Genomic DNA, 25,690 nt, shown 5'->3' on the forward strand with positions numbered 1-25,690 from the left:
TTTTGTACGTCGGCGTGGTGGTTTGGCGCCAGCAATTTCGCGGGGTAACAGCACAAGGAAGAGCGCAGCAGGACAAGGAAGCCCAAATATTGAACATAAAGCTGTGCTGTAGAGTTACAAACATCATAAGGTGTCGTGGGCGGCCGGTGTGTGTGTGTCATTACTGCTTCTCGCTTCTCTTCCTGAACTCCGAGGTGAGCAGTCAGTGTGGTCAGCGGTGGGTGCTGTGTGTGTTGTGTCTAACAAGCAAGTAAATACTTGTTCGTTAGCCCTTTTAATTAGCTTGTCGGTGGGGCTAAGTGAGCCCCTTGCCGCGGACAGGTGAGCCGGGGGCCGAGGCAGTGTTACCGCGGTGTTAGAAACCGTGGGGTACACTATGACTGTGAGCATGAAACTTTGCTAGTTACAGGCTCTGCATGCAGGCTGCTAGCGCTGCTAACTAGTTAAAGCTAGTTCCAATTAGCAGGCTGCTTGCTACATCAGCGCTGTCCAACAAGCTGTATGCAAGTGCTAAGTCCATGAGTTGTTACACTTCTGAAGCTCTGACCTGACGAGCCTATTGATTAAGTTCACTGGTTATTTACAGCAGGACACTGACGGACATGTTTTGGTTCCTCCGGGTGTTGAGAGGAAGTTGCTAAATAGGACTGCTGGCCTCTGGTAGCATCCAGCACACTGTGATCCCATCAAATGATCATATAGAGACGATTAGCAGCTAATCCTTACGTGTTCACACACATTTTGTATGGTCTTTATAACCTTTTGTCTTAATTCGTCCTATGTCTACAGATCAAGATACAGTGGAGGGTGAACGCAGCTCGACATAAAGCTCACCAAGGTATGTCCATTCATCTGTTCCCTGTCCCTGCCAATATATTAATTATGCCAGATGTGGCTATGGTGTATATCTCTGTCAGCTGAGGAAAACGGGTCGAAACAAAATTATACTTAATCATCAAATATAGTATACACACATCAGTGTTTACATCAGGCCTGTGCCAATTCATACCTACACTAAATGTGGGATGGCAGTGAGTTTATGTCCCTGTAATCCCCTCTGTGAAACTGTACAAGGTAGTATGAGTATAACTTGAAGGTGAACACAATTATACATTCATCTTTTTAAGCTTGATCAAGTTGCTTAATGTTTGTTGTCAGTAGGTTGTAATGTCAAGCCTTATGTTCAGAGGTGCTCTTCTTTTTATCCGGCTCTGTTTAACATGTGAGGGGTTAATGTTCTGTATTTGTCCATGCAAGTGATCTAAATCTGAACTTTATTGACTGAATCATTGCTAATGTTAGCTGACCTGGGATGACACTGTCAACACTTAGTTTCACAGTTAAGGCCTTCAACTGTCTTCACATTTAAGGGGCTCTATGTAATGATTTGTGGTCGTCTATTTACGCCTTTCGATCATTTTTTTTCCTTTTTTTCCCCAACATGGCTCCTGTGCTTCCTTCTTTTTTCTAACTGCTTTCTGTGTCTCTTTTGTTAAAAGGCCTTGAGGAGGTGAGTTATAATGATGGCGACGGCGGAGCCTCCGAGCAGCTCCAGCTTTCTCCCCCTGCTGGAGTCTCTGGAGGACAGCGCTGCTGGACAGTCGGAACAGACAGATGCCTACCTCACCATCGCCAAGTATGTTACTACTTATGATCGGTGATGGTGTTGCCCCTCTAGAATATCAGTTGGGAAATAATTTTCTTTTTCCTTATGCAGCCGCCTCAGCGGAGAGGAAAGCCGACAGTTCCTCCCCGCAGTAGAAAAGAACTTTTCTCGTTTGGGTAAAGCCACCTTGGTGAGTCGTTTGCACATCTTTGATACACATAAAGCTGGAGGAACCTCTGACTCTCCCATAATTATATTGAGGCGCTTGATTTATATGATCCTTAATTCTGTCCTTGTCCCATGTTGTTTCCAGGCTCACGTAACCAGTCCGAATACAGAGCTGAGCCAAGCTGCCTTGCAGGCTTTAGGGTTTTGTGTGTACCATTCTCGCGTCGTCTCTGGACTGCCTGGTACATTACTTTACATATTCTATACATCAGATTGTGAGATGTGAGCTGCTGTCATTAAATTCTGTGAAAATGTTACTGTTGGTAAAGGTGATTGTCTCTTGTTATTTATCCAGAAACTTTTGTAGCAGAAATACTATCAGCACTTTGCTCCCTGGCGGTGAAGTCGACGGACAAGAACACATGCACCAGAGCATTATGGGTCATCTCCAAACAGAGCTTCCCTCAAGATATGGTTGCCAAAAAAGTGAGTATTAGCTGAGATTTAAAGCACACCTAGCACAACTGAATAAGGGGCGGTGGTAGTGCTTTTTTTGTTTTTGTTTTTAAAGTTGATCCATGCTACTTGACTCACTCAGGTGTCGTCTATACTGGACACACTTGAGAGCGTGTGGAGCAGAGAGGACATCCAGTCTGTGGTGATGGAACACGAGGCCTTAAATGTTGTCATCAGGTAAGGGAACAGTAGGTTATTTTCCTTGGTGTGTCATGATATTGTATGTCTCTTGTTAAAGGTTTAGGTCATTTTGAAACTCTCTTTGGTAATAACCTGTAGCAGTGTCATGTCTTCCACAAGCTGGAAAGTTTATTTAGTTTTTCTTATCTGAAGATCATACAGTCTGAAATAGTAGTTGGAAAGCAGTTGTCTTTTTCCCTGAATGATGTTTTATCTCATAGATGTATACTGACTAACTGCAAATGGAGGTAGCCTTTATTTCCACCAAGGCCACTTTCTGCTTTAGAATACTGCAGTTAACCCTGTGTTGGCACACAATTTCTTAATGGTAAATGGTTAGAGTTAAGTATTTTTTTTCTCAGTGTAATGTATCTTTCTACTATGATTTTGATTACAAGAGCTGTTTCATATTCTTCCTGGGACTTATAGAATGCTGGAGCAAGTGCCGACCCAGATGGGTGATGGAGTAGTACGGTGGGCGAAGCTCATCATCCCGCTAGTGGTCCACTCTGCCTCCAAGGTGCGTCTACGGGCCGCAGCAGCCATGGAGTTGGGTATGCCTCTTCTCCTGGAGAAACAGGCGGCGGTTGCTGCCATTATTGAACCGATGATGTCCACTGTGAGTATCTGTGTGTCATAGCCTATGTCCGTAATGGTGACTCGTTTTGTTCCAATGTTTAAGCATCATCATATCTTGACTGGTTACATTTTTGATAATCAAAAGGATCTATGAATATTCAAGATGCAGGATTTAAGTGCAGCAATAATTGCCAACCTTTGCTATATTGAACACCTGCTAAAATGAAAATGAGTTGAACAGTGTAAGTAACTCTGCTGACATGCCTTTATTTGTCTTCCCAGAAACTGATCCCAGAGCTCCAGAAGCTTTTCATGTCCAAGAATGAAACCAATGTCCTCAAGCTCTGGCCCTTATTTGTGAAACTACTCGGGAAGGTAATTGTGTCTGCATGTTCTGTCTCTGAAATATTGGTGGGTAACTGATGACTGAACGTCTCCCATGTAGAAGCACGGGCCATTGCTTCACAATATCAATAATGTCTTTTGAGAAATAGGAATGCTAGTAAGGTACAGATCAGATCAGGCAGAAGAGCATCTGGAATATCTTAGCTCAGATTTAGTAGTTCACAGATTTTATACACAAGCTGTTTAACTGTTAAACATGTATAAACTGTTCCTAATTGTAATGTAGTTTCACCTGAAGGGAAATTCTTGTATTTTTATCCCTTGCCCTGTATTTACATTATGATGTGTAAATGATTCATAATTGCCAAACGTTTTAGAATCTGTACATGCCAATCACTTACACACCAGACCATCTTAATATATTATAAAATAGGTGCATAAGTATTCACCCCCTTCAAGCCAGGAGCCCCATTCACACGGCCCCTTTTGAATGCAAATCATTATATCGTCATATCGACGTCCGTGTGAAAGTTACAGATGTGGAGAGGGGGAACAGTTTCGCTCAAGTTCTGATCTGCCTCTGGAGGAAGTATCAGCGACAGCATAGATGAGATGGTGTCTGTGTGAATGGAAAAGCCGGGCCACGTGGAACATGTGTGTGTCGGTCTGATGGTGTTCACAGTCTGACAGTTAAACAGATCCTCCACTCAAATAAAAGAGAAATGTCCCATACTTCTTAAAACGCAATGTTACAGTACCAAACATCATTAATGAGGTAACTTGTAATATCTTTGGCAACTTGTATGAAGAAAAAAAACACGCATCTATACATAGAAAGTGTCAGGAAGAGTCGGTAGGACAGAAAAGGATGTCTCACATTTTTTTGTCTGGAAAAAAACAGCGTCTGTCCGCGGCAGCAAAGCCAGGCAGCTCCCACAGTTGAATGGTGGTGATTATGTGACGTGTTTAAGAACAAAAAACTTTAACTCACCATGTCTCTGACTTCCGCTATTGTGTTGTTGTAGTAACTGTCTGGAGACCATTTCAACGGTCAGCCCTACCGACTGAGACTTCAGTGAACGTTCCCCCAGAAAACATCATCCCTCCCCCACTAGTGAGAGTCAGAAAGGGTCCGTTGTTAACTGATGGCAGTTGTGTAATTTAGAGGGAAAAACATTTTTCACTTTCCACGATGCATGGTGGGTCAGGATCTCAATCCCAACACATTATAACCGCATACATATGATTTACAAACAGTCGGCCGATGCATTTCTAGATTAACAGGTGGAACCTGAGGGAAACGCACAGATGTCAACATTAGGATGTGTACCATGGCACCTCTTTAGGTTCCACAGTGCCGTCATGCTGTATGAAATGACACACTGGAGCAGCCAGTGCTTCTTGGTTCAGTGTAAACAAACAAATGAGGCATAAAGGCGAGCCTTCATTGTGGCGATTATGTACAGTCTCTGTGAAAAGGGCTAGTATTTAGTAGCTGCACCTTTTGGCCTCAGTCTTTGTGGATAGGTCTGAAGCATGCACATCTGGACACTGCAATTTTACTCCATTCTCTTTGCAAAACGGCTCAAGCTCTGTCAGATTGCACGGCGACTGGCTGTGAACTGTCCAGTCACAAATTCCCTATTGGGTCAAAGTCTGGGCTTTGACTCAGCCACTCCAGATCATTCATCTCATTGTCTTTTAACCGTAGCTTTCACTGTATGGTTTGGGCCATTGTCTTGCTGGAAAATAAATCCTCTCCTAAGTTGTAGTTCTCTTGCACACTGAATCTGGTTGATACCTAGATTTTGCTTCATCGACTTTACCCTCTACCTTAACAAGCCTTCCAGGGCCTGCTGGTCAGAATCATCACCACAGCATGATGCTGCCACCACCATGCTTTATGATGGAGATGGTGTTTGTGGTGATATGCAGTGTTTGGTGTTCACCATACATGGTATCTAGAAAAAGCTACATTTTGGTCTCACTAGATGAAAGAATCTTCTTCTAGTTGACGTTGGAGTCTCCAGCATGCCTTTGCGTGAACTTCAGGTGAGATTTAATGAGATTTCTTCAACAGTGTATTTCTCTTTGCCACTCTCTCATAAAGCTTTGACTGGCGAAGAACATTGGTGCATGCAGCGTCACTCCCATCTCAGCTGCCGAAGCTTTTAACTCCTTCAGCTTGGTCATAGGTGTCTTTGTGGCCCCCCCTGACTAGTCCCCTTGCACGGTCACTCTGTTTGTGAGGACGGCCTGGTCTAGTCAGATTTACACATGTGCCATATTCTCTCCATTTCTTGATGATGGATTAAACTGAACTCTGGGGGATGTCCAGTGACTTGGAAATGTTTTTGTATCCATCCCCTGACTTATACTTTTCGGTTACCTTTTCACAGAGTTGCTTGGAGTGTCTATTGTCTTCATGGTGTAGCCAGGACTACTGATTAACTAGTGATTGGACCTTCAGACACAGATGTCTTTATACTACAGTCACTTGAGCACATTCAGTGCACTCAGGTGATCTCCATTTCACTAATTGTGAGACTTCCAGCACCAATTGGATGGTCCTCTGTTGAATTAGGGGGTGAATCTCTTATTTAATATGATAGATTTTTAATTCATTCACATCACTAAGTAGACAGCAAAAGTTTGTGTATATGTATGTTGACCATGATTCAATTCATAAAAGTGATTACATGGGAAATCAATTAAGGAGGTGAACACTTGATTATAAGTGCTGTATATGCATACCTTTTTACATCAGCGAACCATTATCTTGCCTGAAAGTTCTCAACAGTCTGTATTTGCAAAGGACATCTTTTTCAGACGGATATGAATGTTTGTCCTACAGTTGCTGCACAGAGGAGGCCCCTTCATCAACTCTCTCCTGCATCTGGAGGAACTTGGTTTCCGCAGCTCGTCTCCCACCATCAAGAAAATTGCCTTCATTGCCTGGAAGAGCCTCATAGACAACTTTGCCCTCAATCCAGGTAAGCCACAGACTCTCATCGCCATTTTTAATTTTCCCCTTGGACTAATCCAGATATTAAACTCTAAACCTTAGCTAAGCACAGGGACCATGGGTGACTTTTGTTTTCTTCTGTCTTTCCTGAAGACATCCTATGCAGCAGCAAGCGTATGAAGCTCCTCATGCAGCCCCTCTCATCCATCAACGTCAGGACAGAAGCCCTGCTGCTCACAAAGGTGGAGGTCTGGTGGTACCTGGTGGTCCAACTCGGGCCCAACCTGTTCCCTAACTTTGATCAGGTTAGACATGACTCTTTTTCTCTCAACCACCATAACATTTCACTCAACTGTCCCAGCCAGTACGTAGCAGTAAAAACAAGATGCAGATGCCTTTTAAGGAAAAACATTGTTGGGTGAGTGAACAGCGTTTGTCTCTCTCCAGGTGTCCGTCCCTCTGCTCCAGTGCACCATTGGATCTGACTCCTCCTCAGTGCCAGGCACCCCTTCTAGGGCTGTCAGTCAAAATGGTGCTGTTGCACCTGCCACACCCAAGACTGGTATGTTTATACACCCACCTCCCTCCACACAGGCCTGTCAGTGTCCTACAGAGTGTGATGCAGCTAACACAGAGACTGAAGTTGCAACAGAGTGAGAAAGTACATGGAGTGTGTAATATGTAGTGTCTTTCCCTCCTTTAGCAGGCACTGCAGGATTCAACAGCCCAGCCAATACATCTCGGATGAGCCTGAACTCCAGTGTCCAGATGCCCACCACCTTCCCCTCCATCCAGCTGCTGGGCCTGGAGATGTTACTTCACTATTTTCTGGGACCAGAGGTTATCACCACAGCAGCAAAGAACAAACTTATCCTGAGTCTTGGTGAGAGTCAGGGCTACGCATTGAATACTTGTAGACCCAACAGGCATTTATACATTTACACTGACACTAACACTCTGGATATTAAACATCTTGCTTTTATTTAAGTTGAGTTAAAACTTCAACTAAAGCTACTAAGGAAATCATACTGGGTATGATTACTGGTAATTCTGTGAAGTTGGCTGTGGGTCCCAATTTCTGTTTGTAAGATAAAAATATAAAAAACGATAATTAAATATTAATGCAATTTAATGAAGGAAAATCTTGTCATTTTGGCAAATGTTTTATGAGTAAATAAAAGAAGACTATTGCTGTTGTAGTCATGCTTATAAAACAGGGTTGCAAGAAACAATGTTTATTCTGCCTGTCCCACATTATTTATTAACAAGCAGTAAATGGGTGGGAAACATGATGAGCCTCTTTCTAGATGTCTGAATCACTGTCCATATCTTAGCTTTTTTATTGCTAAGTAATTGAAAAAAAAAAAGACAGAAAAAAATCCCCAACATGATGTGAACTTAATTTTCACTATTTACTGCATTTTAATTACAACATGTTTCTTATATGAACAAAATTGTCTTTTCTCTCCAGAGCCCTTGAACCATCCACTCCTCTCCAGTGCCTCCTCTTTCACCAAACATGCTGCTGTGCTCACCTCCAACATCAGAGATGGATTCACCAACATTGGCAAAGATGCTCCAGGTAAACAACAGCTTGACATGACTGAGCTGATTATTTCCGGCATTTGCAGCTCTAACCTGCTGTCTTGAGTTCATGTCACAGTTACGGTTCCACCTGTTCTGCTCCTCCTGCAGGATCTCTGTTGGCTGTCCTATGGACCAGCCTTGTCCGTTGTGTCAACTCAACTATAGAGTCCGGTAGGTACCTGGATGTTAAGCTGTCTTGGTGGCAGTAAGTTTGGATTGTTTACACATGACGGGAAGAGCACTACTGAATAATTGCAAATTAATGTGGGGCTAATTTATTCCATATTTTTATCAAATAGAATCTTCTCTATTCATCTCTCCAGTCCAGTTAGTAATTGGGTATTTTATACCTTTTTTTTATAAACAGTTCATCAGAACAACAAAGGTTGATTTTAGAATCAGACTCCTCCATTAATGCTCACGCTGTTTACTCATTTTATAACTCAGCATTTTGTTTGTAGAGCAGTAAACACAACAGGTGCGTTCTGTTTTGATTGACTCGCAATGTTATTAAATTTGACTACTGTAATATTTGACAAAAAGATGGCAATGCCTTTTTCATTTTATTTTTTTAAATAAGAAAGACATTTGCATGGGTTTTTGTCTAATTGGAGTGCCGTTAATGTCCGCTATCACTACTTACTTGTAGATAACAGCAATGAAATGACTGGCCAAATAAAATTGGTCTTGCATAATGATATTCCTGCTGCTTTTTGTTAATAACCATTTCAGTTGTCATTGTGGCTGCTGCTTAACATGATGGGCTCTTAAAGTTGTGGGTCCCACCTCGTAGCTCCACATAGAGCACATTGATGGGGCTGGGCTCTGTCTTTTGAGAGGAGGATTAGTGAGACCTCATCCTCTCCTTCTGCCCGCCTCACTCACTGTCATCAGTTTAAGTCTGAGCGTTCAGAGCCTTGTGCTCTGGACTGCTGTGAAGAGAAAGAAACACTGAGGGGTCTGTCCCCAATGATGAATCTTTTCTCTTAAATTAGACACACTTCCTACTCTCAAGCAAAGCCTAAACAGAATTTAAGAAGTTGTTCCTTTTTTCCCCCCCATGTCCCTATTTGCATTTGACATTCTGTTTTGAGCTGAATCTCGTCCCTCACTGTCAACAGGCAGTAAGAAGGACCGTCAGGGCTGTGAGGTTCTGACTCTGATGCTTCAGGCTCTGCAGAGCATCGTCACCTCTGAAGCTCTGCCTGCAGACAAAGTCCTGGTAAGAGATCCAAAACATTCTGCTGTGCTCCACCTCATTTTTCATGTACCCCGACACAACTGGTTACACATAGAATAATGAGACTTTGAAAAAGAAAGTAGAAAAGTTTGTGAAAATTCCTTTTTGTTTCACCAATTTTTGATCCATCTTTGTTTCTTTTATATTGTATTTTTCAGTGATTCTTAAGTGTCCTTGAAGTGCAACTTTAAACTGACTGTGATTTGAATATCTTTGAAACGTATTGCTCAGCTGCTTGTGGCTAAAGTGGCTGAAATCCAAATATGTCTGCTCCGTTTAACTGTTGAATCTTTGACCTCAGATTCTCTTTGAGGCCACAGTGAAAGGTATTCCCCAGAGAGTTCTTGGCTCTGCCTCCTATCAAGTGGGCAAGATGGATGTGCTTAATGTGAGTATGACTTGGCCCACGTTTTTTCTTGTATTATTTTAAACACTAAGTATTCATGGAAAGTGCTCATAAAGAGGATTGGTTCAACTCTGAATTTCATTCCTCAGGGAACACCAGCGCTGTTCCTCATTCTTCTCCTCTACAACAGCAGCATGCTCGCAGCGTACATGGAGGATGAGAGGTTGGTCTAATGTTCATTATTCATTTATTTACATAAGATCATCTTAATTTATGCTCACACCTGTAGTTTACTTTGGTCTTAGTCTAGACCAAAGCAAAACATTATCCCTTGTTGCCTTTTTTAGTTTCAGTCAAAATGACAATTGTGATGTAAAATGATTAAAGCTGTCCCAAACGATTATTTTTCAAACGATTAATCTAGCGATTATTTTTTCGATTAGTCGACTAATCTAACGATTAATTTAACGTTACATGATCAAACAAAAGTAACGAAGTAACTGTTGTTGGTAACTTATATGAGGGGAAAACAATACCGCAGTTGTAGGCGGAGCAGCGTCTGTCCTCCCGCCTGTCCTACCAACTCTTCGTCACATTTCTGCCCGAAAAACAGCGTCTGTCACCGGCAAAATTCTTTAACTCACTCAAGTGGTTGTGTTGATAGAAATCACCGTGATGGTCAGCCCTCCCAACCGAGACTTCAGTGAACTTTCCCCCAGAAAACAGCCTGCGTCCCCGCAAGTGAGAGTCACGCAGCGACCTGTTTACTGATGGCGATTATGTAATAATGTAATTAACCACAAACTCTTTTACCTTCCAGGATGTTTAGGGGGCCGGGTTCTCAATCACTACACATTATGAGCGGTCCGCGGGTTTAGATCGACAGGGGGGACACCTGGGAAACACCCCTACGTCATCATCATGACGTGTACCATCACGTCTCTTTAGGAGCGGCAGCACAGCTTTCTGTGTGAATTACACAGCGGTTCATCTTTATTCCAGCGGTGCTTCGCTCTGTCCAACGACCAACGGCGGAGAATTGACGAACCGCCGCTGCGGCGTTAATGCAGCGTCTCTGTGTGAGAGGGGCTATTCTCAGCCTCCGCCGGTACTACCACTTCCTGTTTGGGAAGATGCGTCAACGCAAGTTGTTCATGTTGACAAATTTGTCGTTGGTTACGTCGACTACGCCGACGCGTTGTCCCAGCCCTAAAAATGATTATACCTGCTAAAGATGAAAAGTATCACAAGCGTTTACTGTTAAGTTATATTATTTTTTACAATATTTTACAGCCTCAGTTCAATTATGTATCCACTAATACCACCTGGTATGACACATGATATGTAATTATGATTCCTAGACCTTTTTTTAATCAGTTTTCTACAGTATAATTAAATGATGTTTAAAGTACCAGTTAATATACAGTGCCGCTGCAGTATTTAACCTGAGGAGAGTGTTGTTCCCATGGATGATGGTTTGCTGCCCCCTAGTAGTGCAAATGTAAGCTGCAGCTGGAATGAATCTTCCAGTGTGCCCTTTTTCTGGTTAAAAGGTTAGTTAATAGTCTTGTGCATTAGAGCTTCTTGATATATGAATATAGGACATACTCTTAATGTTTTTTGTATGTCTTATACATGTGTTGCTGCATTTTTCTATCTACAGATTTTATCAGTGCCTTCAAACGCTGGTGGGCTGCGGTTTGTCGGGCCCCACTTCCCCTCTGGCATTTGGCGAGGCGGTGCTGGGGGCCATCGGGCGCAGTGCTCCTTCTCTGCAGAACAAGGAGCAACTGTTGAGGATGTGGAGTGTGGTGGTCAGCCCACTTACAGACACCATCACACAGGTAGGCAGCAGGAAATCAGTGGCATCACTCATAGGAGTGAGATAGATGACGGAAGTTGTCTTTAGTGGCCATGTGTATGTCAGCATATAGTAGAGGTTGACCGATTCATCGGCACCTGTTTAAATGACCTGCAGTTTAAGTTAATGTAGCAACAGTGACACAGGGAACAGACTGTCTGTTTGCTGTTTTAAGCTGATTTCTGGTACCTTATTTTCATAACATTAATGTATCTTTGTGCTGACCAATATAGGAGGAAGTGATAGATAATCTATTACTAGATAATACACCTTCCATGAGGAAAAGGAGAAATGAGATGTAAAGAAGAAATTCTACATTTTTAAGGCAGAAATGACAGAATAAACACAAGATCACTGAACATTAGGCTTTGATAATAGAGGAAGTGATCACAGGAGCCCACTGCAGAGGACTGTTGTTGGGTGAGCGTGCCAGAATAGCACTCAGTGAATTCAGTCTCACACGAGTAACACTTTCAATCACATCTTTTTTACAGTCTAATGAAGTCAACCAAGGTGACGCTCTGGAGCACAACTTCAGTGCCATGCACTCTGCCTTGTTGTTCCCAATTACACAGCTGCTACCTGGCACACCACTACAGCAGGTCTGTTGATCTTAAGATTGTATTTCACCTACAAAATCATTGTATCTTATACATGAAGCAAGCAGACCGGTTTGAAATCCTGTTTTCACTTTGTCCAAAGGGAATGGCCTGATTGTGATCCTTGTTTTTATTCAGGCGACCCAGAAGTCAATGTTGTCCACATGGTCCAAGTTGTACAAAGTGTTTGCTCGCTGCTCCTCCCTGGTGGTAACAGCCGAGGAGAACATCTGCTGCGAGGAGTTCTGTGCAAAGATGACAGCGGCAATAGACAGAGACGCCCTAATGGTGAGTAGAGGAGAGGAAAACTGCCATCATGAGGAAGCACTGAAGACGATGTGTAAAATCTAAACAAAAATGTATTTTCCACTATGGGTAAAACATATCCTGAAAAACTCAAATAATTGTTGTAGAGAAACAGATTTGTCTTACAATTTTTATCTTCATTGTGTTGAGAATTTAAAGGATTCATCCTCATATTAAGGTTGTTTTTTATATATTGGTTTGAATAGTAAAAGTTATAATTGTTGCTGATGTAGGAAATCTACACACCAACAGGCCCTTTTTTTTGACTGAAATAAAAAAAAAAAGACAACATTCAAAATCCCTGGTTTGACATATTGGTGCCATCTGATCCTCCAGGTTCCCTCGACATTAAATGCTGTTGCCAGTATTCTCCAAGTCGTGGTGGAGTGTGTGGACTTCTCTCCGTACACTCCTCAGTTTCAGCAAAAGCTAAAGTGTAAGAGAACTTAAGCTAGCATTATGTCAGTCTCCACACTAAGATTAAATGGAGAATTCACTTTTCAACTGTTGTCTCTCCTAGCTCCTCACACTCCAGTAAACTGGATGAAAAAGAGAAGCAAGGTCATGGGAAATCTGTCCACCTTCCAGTCCCTGCTGGTGCAGTGTCTAGAGGTTTATCTGGAGGGCCCCGAGGCTTCGTCTGATGCCACAGGATTGGCCTTGGTCTCCACCCTGTCTGCTCTCTTCACCAACCTCGCTCTTCCCAACACTATCAGAGAAGCCCTGACTTCTCTGATTCAACCTCTCACCCTCCTCTGCAAACAAGCGAGCAGTGAACCACCCATATTCCCCCAACATCTTCTGGGAAAGGTGGATTCTTTGTCAGACACACAGTTCATTATTTTCTCTCTTTTTTGCAATTTAAGCACTAACACGCTGCCTTTTCCCTTTGTGCCTTCAGTTGGAGAAGCTTTACAGTGATGTTCTCGGCTGCCTGCAGACCCGCTCTGCTTTGGCGTACGATGGTGAACTCCTGGTTCTGCTTTCTCCTCTGCTTTGTGTGTTGTTTCCTCACAAGAACAAACAGCTCCGCAACTCAGTCACCCAGTTCTGGAACTCCACCTTTGCCAACTCAACCAGCCTCACTTACCCTGATGAGATCAGGTGAAAATCTCCAGATCATTTAATCTAGCAGACATATTTTGGGCAAGAACGTTGCTCCAGTTATGATTTCAGGGTGAAATGGACAAAATGTTATTTACATTTAGTTGTCAATTTTTTTCTCCATGTGGTGGATAAGTGTATCAATAAATTCATGATCATAACACAAGGTCGCTACAATGGGAAATGTTTTCATTCCAGTCAGGTGGGCTTACAGCATCTGATCGATGTTGTCATTATTTTTCCTCAGACCAATTCTGAGCCAAGTGAAGCAGAAGACCCCAATCATTCTTCCTTGCTTTGAGGTTGTCAGTGTTCCTGATGAGCTCAGTGGACAGTATTCAGTGAGTTGTGACAAAAACTAGATTTAACTCCAGTGCTTCGATTTTAGCTACATACACCGCTCTCTCTGTTATTATTTGTGACTGGTCTTTGTCTTTTTCAGAGTGAGAGTTCCCAGTTGGAGACCAAGCTTAGTGGGATGCCAGTTTCATCTGTAGGGAAGAGGGACTCACTGCTGGGAAAGTCTGCTGAGTTGAAGGACAAGAGCGCCACAAAGACCTCTAAGCCCGTTTCTGTAAGTTTAGACTCAGACCAGACATGTTTGATGAAGGATGTGCTATGTGCTGGATAGCGTCAGGAAAGATGGTGTTTGGAAACCTAAACTCCAGCATATGACTATATCTGACATTCATTTTTCTATTACTAAGATAAAATGATCAGCCACATAATAAAGGAAGATATATATTTTACACGTACACTGAAGTGCAGAATCCAAGATTTTGATTTATGGTAACTAATGCTGCTTTACCAGCTGTTTCATGGCAGTGTGAAATATTTTATTTTCCTTTTTTAAAACGGACTGTTTCAGAAGATGATTATATTGTTTATGTAATGTTTATGTAAGGTGGGAAACCTACCATTTTGCAACAAGAGAACACATTGTGTGACCATTCTAGGATGAGGTTAAGGCTCCTGTATGTTTTAGTTGCTTATCCTTTGGGTTTGGTTTGCTCAAGCCATCATTGCTCAACTGATTTCCTTTGTGTTCCCTTCACCAGACAAAGCTGGACTTTGGCTCTCCCAAACCTCCTCGCAGAGAGGTTTTGGAGGAAGAGGCCTCCATTGACTTTGTCTTCATTCCTCCTGAGACAAAGGAGCGAGTCCTGACTGAGCACCAGAAGGAGGTTAAAAGGACTAAAAGGTCAGATTTGTCTGTCCATCTGTTTGCAAAAATACATTTTATTAAAAAATCCATGTTGTTAGTCTAAAGAGCAAATGTTTTCTTTGACACAGGGTTGACATCCCGGCCATGTACAACAACCTTGATGCCTCTCTGGATACAACGGTTTTCAGCCAGTACACACAGAGCCAAGAAGAGTCTTTGTAAGTTTTGGGCATCTGCTACAAGAATTGGGATACATCTCAGTGCTCTCATAGAAAAACAGCATTCACATAATAAACCTTTTTTTTTTTTTTGTCTTTTCAACAGGGACAAACTGCAGACTGAACAAGCTGACAGCGTTGGTAAAGAGGCTCCCGGCAAGGTAATGAAATACACATTCCCATCAGGGGGCCAAAAAGAAAAATCCACCCTGCCAGGAAAGACACCACTGGGGACTTGTTTGTCCTTTTTTCATTCAGACAAAACACGTATAAATGAAACAAAAGCTCCTTGTACATTGTTACTTGCAGAGCTTTAAAGCCAACATAGCCCACATGTACTTTCAGACTCACAGTAACGGTGTCAACCTAGAGATTTTACAGTTTAATCGGTTAAAAAGTGTTACTACAGACATAATTAAAAGCATTGGCAGAATTCTGACATTTTCAGTACAATTGGACTACTTAAGCTGTGACTATACACACCAGTCTGCACACGTTAAAAGACTTTTCCAGGTAAAGGTGTGCCTTCGTTGATTTAGTCAAAAAATAAGCTTAATTGTAGACTTGCTTCATCTTATTGTCAAACACGGTCATATACATGAAACTTATCAAAAGCCATAAAAGATGCTCCCTGAAAAACCAAAAACCTTTCGGGGAAAGCAGAAATCGGATCATCCATCTATCAACTTCAAGTGCTTGTTATGGTATGGGTTGCGGTGGCAGCAGGCAAACCAGGGTAGCCAAGATGTCTTCCCTTCCCAACACTGCACTCCTGCTCTTCCTTGGGAGTACTAGCATCAGCACATTAAAGTTAAACTGTAAGAGAGGCCACACCTAATCTTTGTTGGTGCGCCAAAACACTTAAAGCAATATCCACTAGTTCTCTGCTCAAGAAAATGCAAATCAACGCTCTGTCACTATAGCTAAAAATGTCTGGAGAAGAATTCACCAACACACTCAAGTTTCTAGATTTACTTGTATAGTTTAGGCACCAAACTTGCATTTTCTACATATTCATACTCGCAAAACATCTGTTAGTCTGGATTTAATATTTCTAAATTTTCTATGTATCTCTGCAACAGGTAATTACTCTAATTTGCTTTCCTTCAGGTTCCTCAGGAGACTGTGGACAAAGAGGAAGATACTGAAATTCTAACAAAAGAAACCCAAGACTATGCCAGCCCCAAAGCAGTAGAGAACATGGCAGAAAACTGTGAGCAGGAGGAGATGATCCCTGAATCAGCAGATGTTTCTATGGAGGATGATGTCAAAAGCGATGATAGAGCAGAAGACTTTGATATGGAGTCCAAAGAAGGCACAAGTCCTAATGTCTCTGGCACCTCAGACTTGGTCTCAGGGACTCCCCAGAAACCCAACAGTCGCCGTCAGTCCTTTATAACTCTGGAAAAGTATGCTGAGGGAAAGCCTGCCAGCCCCAGCAGTACGTCCACATTCACAGGTCCCCTCATAAAGACCTCCAACAGCCAAGAACGCACTAAAACCAACAAGACATCGACCTCTTCGGCTTCTCAGACATCCACTGGTCCAAACTCTCAGGATTCTCTGTCTACGCCGACAAGAAATGTGAACTCGCCCTGTCCTGTGAAAGACGCCCCCGAGTCCCCTCAAAGACCCAAAGACTCGGTGACAAAATGTGAGCCAGTAAGGTTGACTGAGAGAATGCCTAGTGACACAACGGAGGATGAAGATGTTATTCCGGACACCCAGACTGAACTGGAGCAAAAGGAAAGTAAAAAGATGCCTTCCACCCTAGATAATCTGGAACCATCAAGCCAGGAGGAGGAATCTGAGCAAACTTTGGATGACTCTCAATCCAGTGTGACTCAGACTTCTCCAAGTGAACCCAGACGTTCTGGACGCTGCAGAGTCAGACCTCTGCTGCCTGGAGAGGACCCCAAGGAACGGGAAGAGAAAAACACGCAGGTTAAAAGGAGACGTTCTGGAGAGGAGCCTAAAAGTGATTCTGCAAGCTCGATCCCAGTGCAAAGTAGACGAAGCACAAGAAGTCAGCAGGCTGCTGAGGAGGACGGTGGCAAGGACAGATTACGAACCAGGGCTCAGAGGGACAAGAGTGAGTCGAGCCAAACCGACTCTCAAGGTAGAGCTCACAAGAGGATCAAATTGTACAACAATTCACAGGAGTTTCTTGATAAACCTGAACCCAAAAGGAGAAGCACCAGAGGCCACGAGTCCAGCCAAACTGACTTGCTGTCAGGCTCACAGGCTGATTCTGAAAGCCAGTCACAGGGTAGGCACAAACAGGGTAGGCGGAGTAAATCCTCAGTGGATTCCAAGGAGGAGGTTGGAATTAAGAAAAGGGTTTTGCCTGACAAGAGAGAGTCGAGCCAAATCACCACAAATGAGCTCGAGGTTGTAGAACAGAACAAAAAGGACGATAAACAAAATGGAGATCCTCAAGTGGGCACTCTTTCACCTCAAAGTAGTGGCAAATCCCAAGAGTTTGAGCTCCTAGAACAGAAAGAAAAGGATAAGCAAGAGAAACATTCACAAATGATCACTCAATCTAGTGGAGAATCCCAAGAGTTTGAGGTTGTAGAACAGACTGACAAGAAGGATAGTAATCCAGAGGAACATTCACAAATGATCACTCAATCCTCTCAATCAAGTGTCAAATCCCAAGAGATTGATTTTATAGAACAGAACGAAAAGGAAGATAATAAGCCAGGAAAAGACTCTCAAATGATAACGGAGTTTGAGCTTGTAGAAGAGACCAAAAAGGACGATGAGATGCAGAAAGATTCTCAAACGGTTGCTTCTTCTCTTCAAAGTAGTGGCCAGTCCCAAGAGTTTGAGCTTATAGAACAGAACGAAAAGGAAGATAATAAGCCAGGAAAAGACTCTCCAATGATAACGGAGTTTGAGCTTATAGAAAAGACAGACAAGGAGGACGATTCTCAGAAAATCCCTTCTTCTCCAAGTAATGACGAGTCCCAACATCAAACAAGCCCAACAAACAAGTTTGTGACAGAATCGGAGCTAAAAAATGATCACAAGATCAGTGAAGGTACAAATGACAACCTTAGCCAAGAGGGCCCTCAAGTGAGTACACCATCTGATAGCCAGTCAATTCGTAGATCCAGAAGGAGCAAGGCATCGTCTGAGGCAGCAGAGTCTGAAGACAAAAATGAAAGTAAGGGCTCCTTAGGCAGGGAGACCAGGTCCAATTCCCAGGCAGCATTGTCAGCTGTCAGTCATGCAGAGACATCAGTTGGAGGTAGGACCAGAAGGAGCAAGGTCCACGAGGATCAGTCAAAATCAAGTCCATGCTCAACCCCAGAGAGTTCTCAGTCACTAGATGGTGTAGGATCAACTGAGTCCTCCAAAGGCAGGGGCAGATACGCGAGACGGAAATCTTCTCAAGTATTAGTAGCCAATGCAGGATCCTCAGAGTCTGAATCCTCAGAGGCCAGAGAAAATTCCCCTATGCCGAAAAAGAGAGGGAGGAAACCTCGGGCGTCTCTTCAAAGTCCTCTCACCCTTGAATTTAAAGACAAAATGAATAGTGATATGGTAAAGAATGACAGTGACACTTCTCCCAAAGCAGATACACAAAGCAAAGAAGCTAAAAATGCAACTGATTTAGAGGAACCAGATTTACAGAGTTCTGAATCACTCGAGAAGACTCCTCAAATTAAGGAGCAAATTAACAACGAATCCCTTGTAGAGGTAGAGGCTGATGCTGTTGTAGAAGAACCTGACACTGAAAACACAGTCGAGAGCAAATCACTCAGTGTTTCGCCTTGCAAGGAGAGGCAAAGACAAAAGGACCTTAAACACATTGATGATGCCTCTTTGCAAGAAAGTGACTCTGGGGACTTAAAATCTGCTGAAATCCTTGAATCAGTTGAGATCAGTACTGAACAGAGTCAGGAGAAGTTGCCCTCTGACACATGTGTGTCGCCTGCTATGGACACACTGTCGGTACCTGAGACAACAGGGAAGCTTCTGGCCTCAGTCTCGTCCGAGGAGATAACTGAAAAAGTATCGGAGCCTTCTGCCAGTGTTACTGAAAAACAGACTGATGATTCAGAATCAAACCAACCAGTTGTTCCAGAGGTGGAGCTGGCTGAAGACAGTCATATTTCCTCTTTTGGACAAAACCAGATGGAGTGTCCAAATGTCACAGATGAGGAACAGGCTGCCTCTGTCAAAGAAGACAATTCACCAAACCAGCCAACAGAGGCAAGTGCTGGTGATGACATCACACCGCTACTAGATAGCAGTGAAGATGGCCAAACCCAGGCGATGGAATGTCAGGATGAAGAGGAAACTCAGACCACCAACACTGAGAACGATGTTGCAAATTTGGATTCTGCTCTGCCTGATGTTTGTAATACTTCAGAGCCAACATGCAAAGATGCTTTCCAGGGGTCTCCAGTGAAGCAGAAGGACCTGGAGGCTGTGATGGGGTCAGATGTTGGCCAAAGCCCCAGCAGTGGCAGGACCAGAGGAACCTGGTCTCCTTCTGCCTCCCCGTCAACCAGTATTCTTAAAAAGGGCCAGAAGAGACCACTAGAGGATGAGACTCCTTCACCTCTTGTCAAAGTAGGTGACAAGCTTGTGATATATTATGCAAAACGAAATGCAAATCTACACACAACAAAAATCCAAACTTGTATTTGTTTGTACTGTTGGTAAAAGTCAGTGTATTTTCTCCTTTAACCTTGCAGTCCAGGCGTGTATCTTTTGCTGATCCAATCCAACGGCAGGAAATGGCAGATGACATTGATCGTCGCAGCCCTGCTATCAGAACCAGCTCACCTAGAAGATCCAAAATTAGCAATATCCCACAGCCTAAGGTAAGAATGTGACCAGCACTGTTCTGATCCAAACAAACCAATGTTTCTTCAAGTTATCTGGTTTGATCTAAAGTGACGCCCTTCTTCTACCGATTCTAGTATGTCACCACTCCAACAAAGGGCTTGCTGATCCTGAGTCCCAGAAATCTACATAGTCCAGGTTACAAGAGCTCCAAGAAATGCCTGGTAAGCACACAAATGAGAAATTACTTTCACCGCTGGCTTCGGGGGTTTTCATGTTACATGTTAGCAGGGAACACATGAAGCAGACACAGGGCAACATTCATTCGTGTATCCGTCCACAAGTCAAATATTTACCTCATCTGATTTGCCTTCCAACTTCTGAGGGGTACAGGGGTGTCACGATTTTGAGTCAAATGCGATATAGGCGAAGATGTTTCAGAGATGGTTTTTTTTAAATTGATATCTTTATGAAGAGGGTTTACCTGGGACAGACTTTAGGAACCTAAATTCGTTACTTTTCATTGTTAAATTTCAATCTTTTGTTGGTTAGGGTTGTGTTATTTTTTTGGGGACTGGAATCATAATTTTTGGTGAATATTATTTGTGCTTGTTTAACCTGCAAAAAGCCACCAGGATATAGTCAAGCTGTTGTCTTAAATTCCCTGTTTTTTCAAAGTAAAACAATGTAAATCTATCTTGACAGTTATCAGGGCTTAAAACCAAAGATTTTTTTTTATGTCCACCACTTTAGTCAAGACTTGAAATCTTGTATAGACATTCATGTTCCCTTGAAAGAATTTTCCTTTAACAGGTCAAAATGTGTTTGTCCAAGACTGTGGTTTGTGACTAAATACATGACACTCCCACCAGCCAACGAACATTACAACTGCTAATCATCGACGTGCGAGCATCATCATTCTTAACAAGCTGAGCATTTACCTCAAATGACTGTTGTGGTTTAGTTCAGTTTCACAGAGCGAAGAGTATGGATGCAAGTGTTTAATCTTGTTCAGAGCTTCACTGTTGAAAGCAAGGTTGATCAATTGAACAGTGATAAGTACTCTACTGATTTTGCATTGCTCTCCTGTAACATGGTCAGACTCTTGATGGTCCCCAAATAAATCCTTATAATTGCAGCAGAACCAGAGAGTCTAACACTCAGATACGTGCATGTCCCACTAGAGCCACAACAAGCTTTATTCACCTCTTTCACATATACACTTGTGCTCCTCAAGTCAGACTTTGACATGTAAAGTTGGGGCATTTCCCCTTGTTGGCATAATATTGAGTGTGTGGCTGAAAAATCCTCATAGAGCTGCAGAGTTGGAGGATAATTCTCTGCAGTGTGGGAAGCCTGCAATGACACACACAACCCAAACTAAAACAAGTAAAAGCTGCACTAAAAGACTGTTTATTCTAATGGTAATGGCAATCCTTAATTCCAGATTTCTGAAATGAGCCAAGAGCCGCGGCCGGTCTCCAGAGACTGTATCTACCCTGCCCTGGTTGGCTGCTCTACACCTGTAGAAGCTGTGCTGCCTCAGATATCCTCCAACATGTGGTGAGTACAGAGTACGCTTAATGAAAGGACATGTGTTTTACAGTTGATCATATATTTTTCATTTTTAAGTATGTTCATTTTGAAACTCACCACAGGTCTCGTGGTTTTGGGCAGCTTGTTCGAGCCAGAAACATCAAAACAGTCGGTGACCTCAGTGCTCTCACTCCCAGTGAAATCAAGACTCTGCCAATTCGCTCCCCAAAGATCTCCAATGTCAAAAAGGCACTTAAAATCTATGAACAGCAGGTATGCCAGGGGAGAGAGGGCTGAAGTGGATTGAGATCACACAGCACAAACAAATAATGTCAATTTAACACAAATGTATAATGATGGATTTTTTTTTTTATTTGACATCTTAATAATTCTCCTCTAGCGTAAAGGACGAGGTGGAGATGAGCTGAAGAGTTTTGATGAAACGGAGATGTTGACCTCTGAACTGGAGGAGACCAGTGCTCCTGAGAACCAGGATGAGGAGGATAAGACCTCAGCCGAGACTCTAGGTGTGTAAAAACTCTGTGTAACGAAGCTCTCTCAGCCAGGTTCCTACAAGTTACCAAGTTACTACAGCAAGCCTTGGGATAAAGGCTGGAAACGCAGGGAAAAATGGTTTTGCCCAGTTCAAAGGTTACATAGAAAGAAAGAAATAGCTTGACACATGATGTTTTTGTACGGACTAAATGAATCAGATGTGTTAATGACTGGGCTTTAGAGTTGCTTGTATGTTGATTTTGTGACCTTTGGATGGAGACAAGCTAGCTGCTAATCCCTTTTTTTTGGTAGTGGAGCGAACCATCACTTGTTTCATATTTACTACATCACAACAAAAGAGATAAAAATCCTGTTATCGAGCTCTCCATTGATTAACTGTTCTCAAAACACAACCTATTCCTTAAGTATCTACATTTCATCTTTCTGTTTGCAGCAACCGAGCTGGTTGATGAGCCTGTTCCTGCAGATAGGAGGCCAGAGCAAGACTGCCTGGAGAATCAGGCCGCTGACACAATGGCCAAAGAGCGCGGACCTGAAGGGCTGCTGTCAGAGGTGGAGGCCCTCACCAGCAGGATGACGCCATTAGAACTCAGTTACTGTGCACCGGAGCAGCTCGGGCAGATGCACGATCAGTTAGGAGGCATGATGAGGCGTGTGGTGGTCGAGCTGCAGACACGCCTGTGCCAGAGAGATGACAAACCCTGCAGAGACTTCTGATGGATCAGACAGCTGGACGGGTGCTGAAAGGCACATAGAGACACAGATCTATTCAGGTGGCATCTGGATCAGAGGATACTTACATTTTCTTTTACCCACCCAAGCTTTGTGTAGATACAAGTGTTAATTGAACTGACTTTTACAAAGGAGGATTTTACCGTTTTAACTGAGAAAGCTTTGTCCGTGTCCAACCTTTGATCCTAGTTAAATCGATGTCTTTTATGAAACTGTTAGCAGCACTTTTATTTTTCCATTTCTAGCTGGAGCTGTCAGGTAGTTTATACAATTTTAACACTCAAAGGGAAGCACAGTTAACACTTTCTAAGCTGTGCCAAAAGAAGACGCATATTTTTAATAGTTGCAACCTTGACGTGGATGATTATTTTCCTACCATCCTCTGTAGACTTTGTTACCAAGGACAAACGTAAGACTGCAAATGTATGTTGAAGAAAAACGTTTTTTTCTCGACATGCGCTTGACAACCATCAGTTTTGTAAATATGCTTTCTCTCATGTCACTACTTCCTTCCATGTGCCTGTTTTTAGGCTGTTTACAATTCAACTCATCAGTCCTTTTGTACATTTTATAGGATTTCCTGCTGTAAACTTCCTCATTTCATTTTAATGTCTTATTGTGTTTTTAAAGTCATGAAGCGTATTGTAGTTGATAGTAGACATTCTGCACTTCTTATTCTCATTTAAAATACTTCAATAAAAGATGGAACTGATCACCTATGTGCAGTTACATTTGTAAGTTTTTGTTTGTACCTATGTGTGTATCTAACTTGCATCACATAAGGAGGCAACAGTGAGAGAATTGACTCTGATTGGCTGACCTAATCGCTGCACTAGATGAGAAACAAAAAGAAAGGGAAAGTACCCTGAGCCTAAGGCTGTAGTATCCATAAGTTTATCCTTCTTTCCTGAGACTTGTTTAAAGGCTGTTCTAGTAGCTGGTTGTATAGACTGACTTGACAATGCTGAAAGGTATATAGCAGTTACTGTGAGCAAATTAAGGATGGCTTCCACAAGAAATTACCAAGTGTGGATGTAGTGAAATTAATATACCTTCTGTCCACAAACGGACACATCGCAAGTTTGCAACGTTCCAATATCTGACGATTGTCATTTTCCATCGGGAAGTCTTTTTCTGGAATTGTGAAAACATTAGAATAGATTATCTTCCAAACACACATTCTAGAATAGAATTTGAAACGAGTTTGAAACTCCAAAGAAATTCGCATTCACATTCTATTCTAGAATATAGAAAAATAATGTCTTGGCGGTCTTCCTTGGTACAACGTTCTAGAGTATTTTACAACTGATTTTTCGTATTCAGAGTGGAATGTTCCTAAAAAAGATCAAATGACTTTTTAAGAGAATATTCTATTCCAGAACATAGAAATGGAGTGAAATGTCAAGATTCAAGAATAGAACATCCTGCACTGGAATGTTCTGGTCTTGAGTGACTTATTTTCCCAGAAGGTTCTTTTCTAGAACACAGGTGTCTATGTGCCATTCCAAAATACAACATTCACTAACAGAAAGTTCTCCAGTAGAATGTTCTATTCCAGAACAGAATTTTCTAACATAGATTGTTGTCTTATTAAAGATTTTATACCAGCACAAACAAATGAACACCAATATGTAGATTCTATTCCAAAATGCAACAACCAAGATTACAATGATGGCTATTCTGATGAAGACCAATCTAGACTGCATCTGTGATGAAACAATTAAAATGCATTAATTACAAGAATGTAGTAAGTACACAATTGGTAAAATGAATTTGCCTGCTGTCAGATAACAGTGGTCACTACAGGCAACTAACTTTGTTAACAGTGCTGTGTTCCGATGTGTCAGAAAATGGTCTCTTGAGAAGACATGTTGTTTTCTAATACAGGATCCCATTGTAGAATATTGAAATGAAATATGATATAACTATAATCCCAAACACATTCTAGAATAGAATGGTCTGCATGGAATGTTCAGAATGGAGTAATATTCTGCTAGAATAATGAAATGGAATAGAATATCTAGATTCTAATCCTTTTTTTTTCAGGAATAGAATGCTCCTCAATGGAGTGTTCTGTTTCAGAGTGAAATGTTCTATTCCAGAACATTGGAAGATAATATTTAGATTATTTTCCAAAGTACAGCATTGAATAAAGAGTACAAAAAGTACAAGATCTAGAACAAAAGTTCCGCAATTGTTTTCTTGTAGAATAGAATGATTTACACTAGAAGTGAGAACATCCTTCTAGTGTCAAGCTCTACATGCTGTACATCAGTCTTTTGATTCCCTGTTTTGCACCACTGGTAACAAAATAAGAAGTTTTACAGTCTAACTTTAGAAGATCTTCACTGAATTTAGCATAATTTCCCATACATGACAAAACGTATGGGAACTTGACAGATAAAGTTTTTATAATCTAGGAAACACTTAATGTCATAGTTGCACAGCTTTTACGTTTCGGCAACAGGAACAGCTCTATTTTTAAATTGGATCCAGCCACTGTGAGACATGTATAATGTGTGTAATAGTCTAACTTGTTTACGGTCCTGTTGATATTTTGTTTACTTGCCATAGGAGCGATGAACTGCTGACAAAAATGACGCAACTTCTTGTGTCAATACAGATTTACGATGTAGTTCTATGGGAAGAAATTTGAATCAGTATAGAAAGATCTTCATGGCGCACAGGTGGTCGAGTGGTTAGAGCGCATGCCATAAAACGCGGCTGACCCCGGTTCGATTCCGGCCGGAGGTCCTTTGCTGCATGTCACCTCCCCCTCTCTCTCCCATGTTTCCTCTCTGTCTACGGCTAATAAAGGTGTCTATGCCACAAAAAATCTTTAAAAAAAAAAGAAAGATCTTCATTGGCTGATTTTTTTCTGCCTGAATCAACCAAATAAGCAAACTCTTTTTGTTTTCATGACTGAATAAACTGAATTAACTCACTGACCTTAAAGGGCGACGCAGTTTACATGTGGCGGACCCTGCCACCTTTCTAGCACTCTGGGACCTTATTTTCCTCTGAGAACAGCTTGTTTATTCACTTGTGGGTAAATAGATATTTCTGAGTTTGTAATATTACCTTAATAATATTGTAAATATTAAAATCGGAGATTGAATTTCGTCTCCAAAACTACGTAGTGACCCTTTAAGTAGCTATAAATGGAAATCATGTCCTATCATCTCAAGCAGACAGCTCTTCAGCGAGGTTTGAGACTGCAGCTCGTTGCACCTCTGGCTACACCAAATAGTGTTGTCACAGTGTACTGACACAGCCTGAAGTACCCTGTACATTACTGCAGCATGGTGAGGGGCTAAA

At 42.2% G+C, this 25,690-nt stretch overlaps 1 protein-coding gene across 3 annotated transcripts; it reads left to right on the plus strand.

Annotated features, from left to right (window-relative positions):
- Window positions 1-2: 2 nt before the first annotated feature.
- Window positions 3-23,091, plus strand: rif1 (replication timing regulatory factor 1). Of its 3 annotated transcripts, none has more exons than XR_003985287.1 (37): window positions 3-194; window positions 790-838; window positions 1,500-1,636; window positions 1,718-1,796; window positions 1,920-2,016; window positions 2,130-2,260; window positions 2,373-2,467; window positions 2,900-3,089; window positions 3,332-3,424; window positions 6,249-6,387; window positions 6,513-6,664; window positions 6,807-6,921; window positions 7,063-7,242; window positions 7,831-7,941; window positions 8,055-8,117; window positions 9,068-9,168; window positions 9,488-9,574; window positions 9,682-9,755; window positions 11,196-11,376; window positions 11,888-11,995; window positions 12,131-12,280; window positions 12,635-12,734; window positions 12,819-13,108; window positions 13,200-13,402; window positions 13,650-13,743; window positions 13,845-13,976; window positions 14,461-14,603; window positions 14,696-14,785; window positions 14,892-14,946; window positions 15,896-19,372; window positions 19,498-19,626; window positions 19,726-19,812; window positions 21,036-21,151; window positions 21,247-21,397; window positions 21,525-21,651; window positions 22,074-22,447; window positions 22,481-23,091. XR_003985287.1 is itself a non-coding variant. In XM_030428613.1 (37 exons), the coding sequence occupies exons 3-37, from the start codon at window positions 1,521-1,523 to the stop codon at window positions 22,355-22,357; spliced, it is 7,644 nt and encodes a 2,547-aa protein (XP_030284473.1). In that variant the 5' UTR covers window positions 3-194; window positions 790-838; window positions 1,500-1,520; the 3' UTR covers window positions 22,358-23,091. The 3 variants fall into 3 exon arrangements, 2 of the variants coding, with proteins under 2 accessions (XP_030284473.1, XP_030284472.1); XM_030428613.1 differs by having other exon boundaries at window positions 15,896-17,518; window positions 17,615-19,372; window positions 22,074-23,091; XM_030428612.1 differs by having other exon boundaries at window positions 22,074-23,091.
- The last annotated feature ends 2,599 nt before the right edge of the window (window positions 23,092-25,690 follow it).

Source organism: Sparus aurata, chromosome 9 (assembly GCF_900880675.1).
Source record: "Sparus aurata chromosome 9, fSpaAur1.1, whole genome shotgun sequence".
Classification (NCBI taxonomy): domain Eukaryota; kingdom Metazoa; phylum Chordata; class Actinopteri; order Spariformes; family Sparidae; genus Sparus; species Sparus aurata.

Coding starts and splice junctions, on each gene's coding strand:
- rif1 (XM_030428612.1), top strand. CDS start 1,521: ATGATGGCGACGGCGGAGCCTCCGAGCAGCTCCAGCTTTCTCCCCCTG. Junction 9,169..9,487: donor TGCCTGCAGACAAAGTCCTG/GTAAGAGATCCA, acceptor CTTTGACCTCAG/ATTCTCTTTGAGGCCACAGT. Junction 11,377..11,887: donor TTACAGACACCATCACACAG/GTAGGCAGCAGG, acceptor TCTTTTTTACAG/TCTAATGAAGTCAACCAAGG.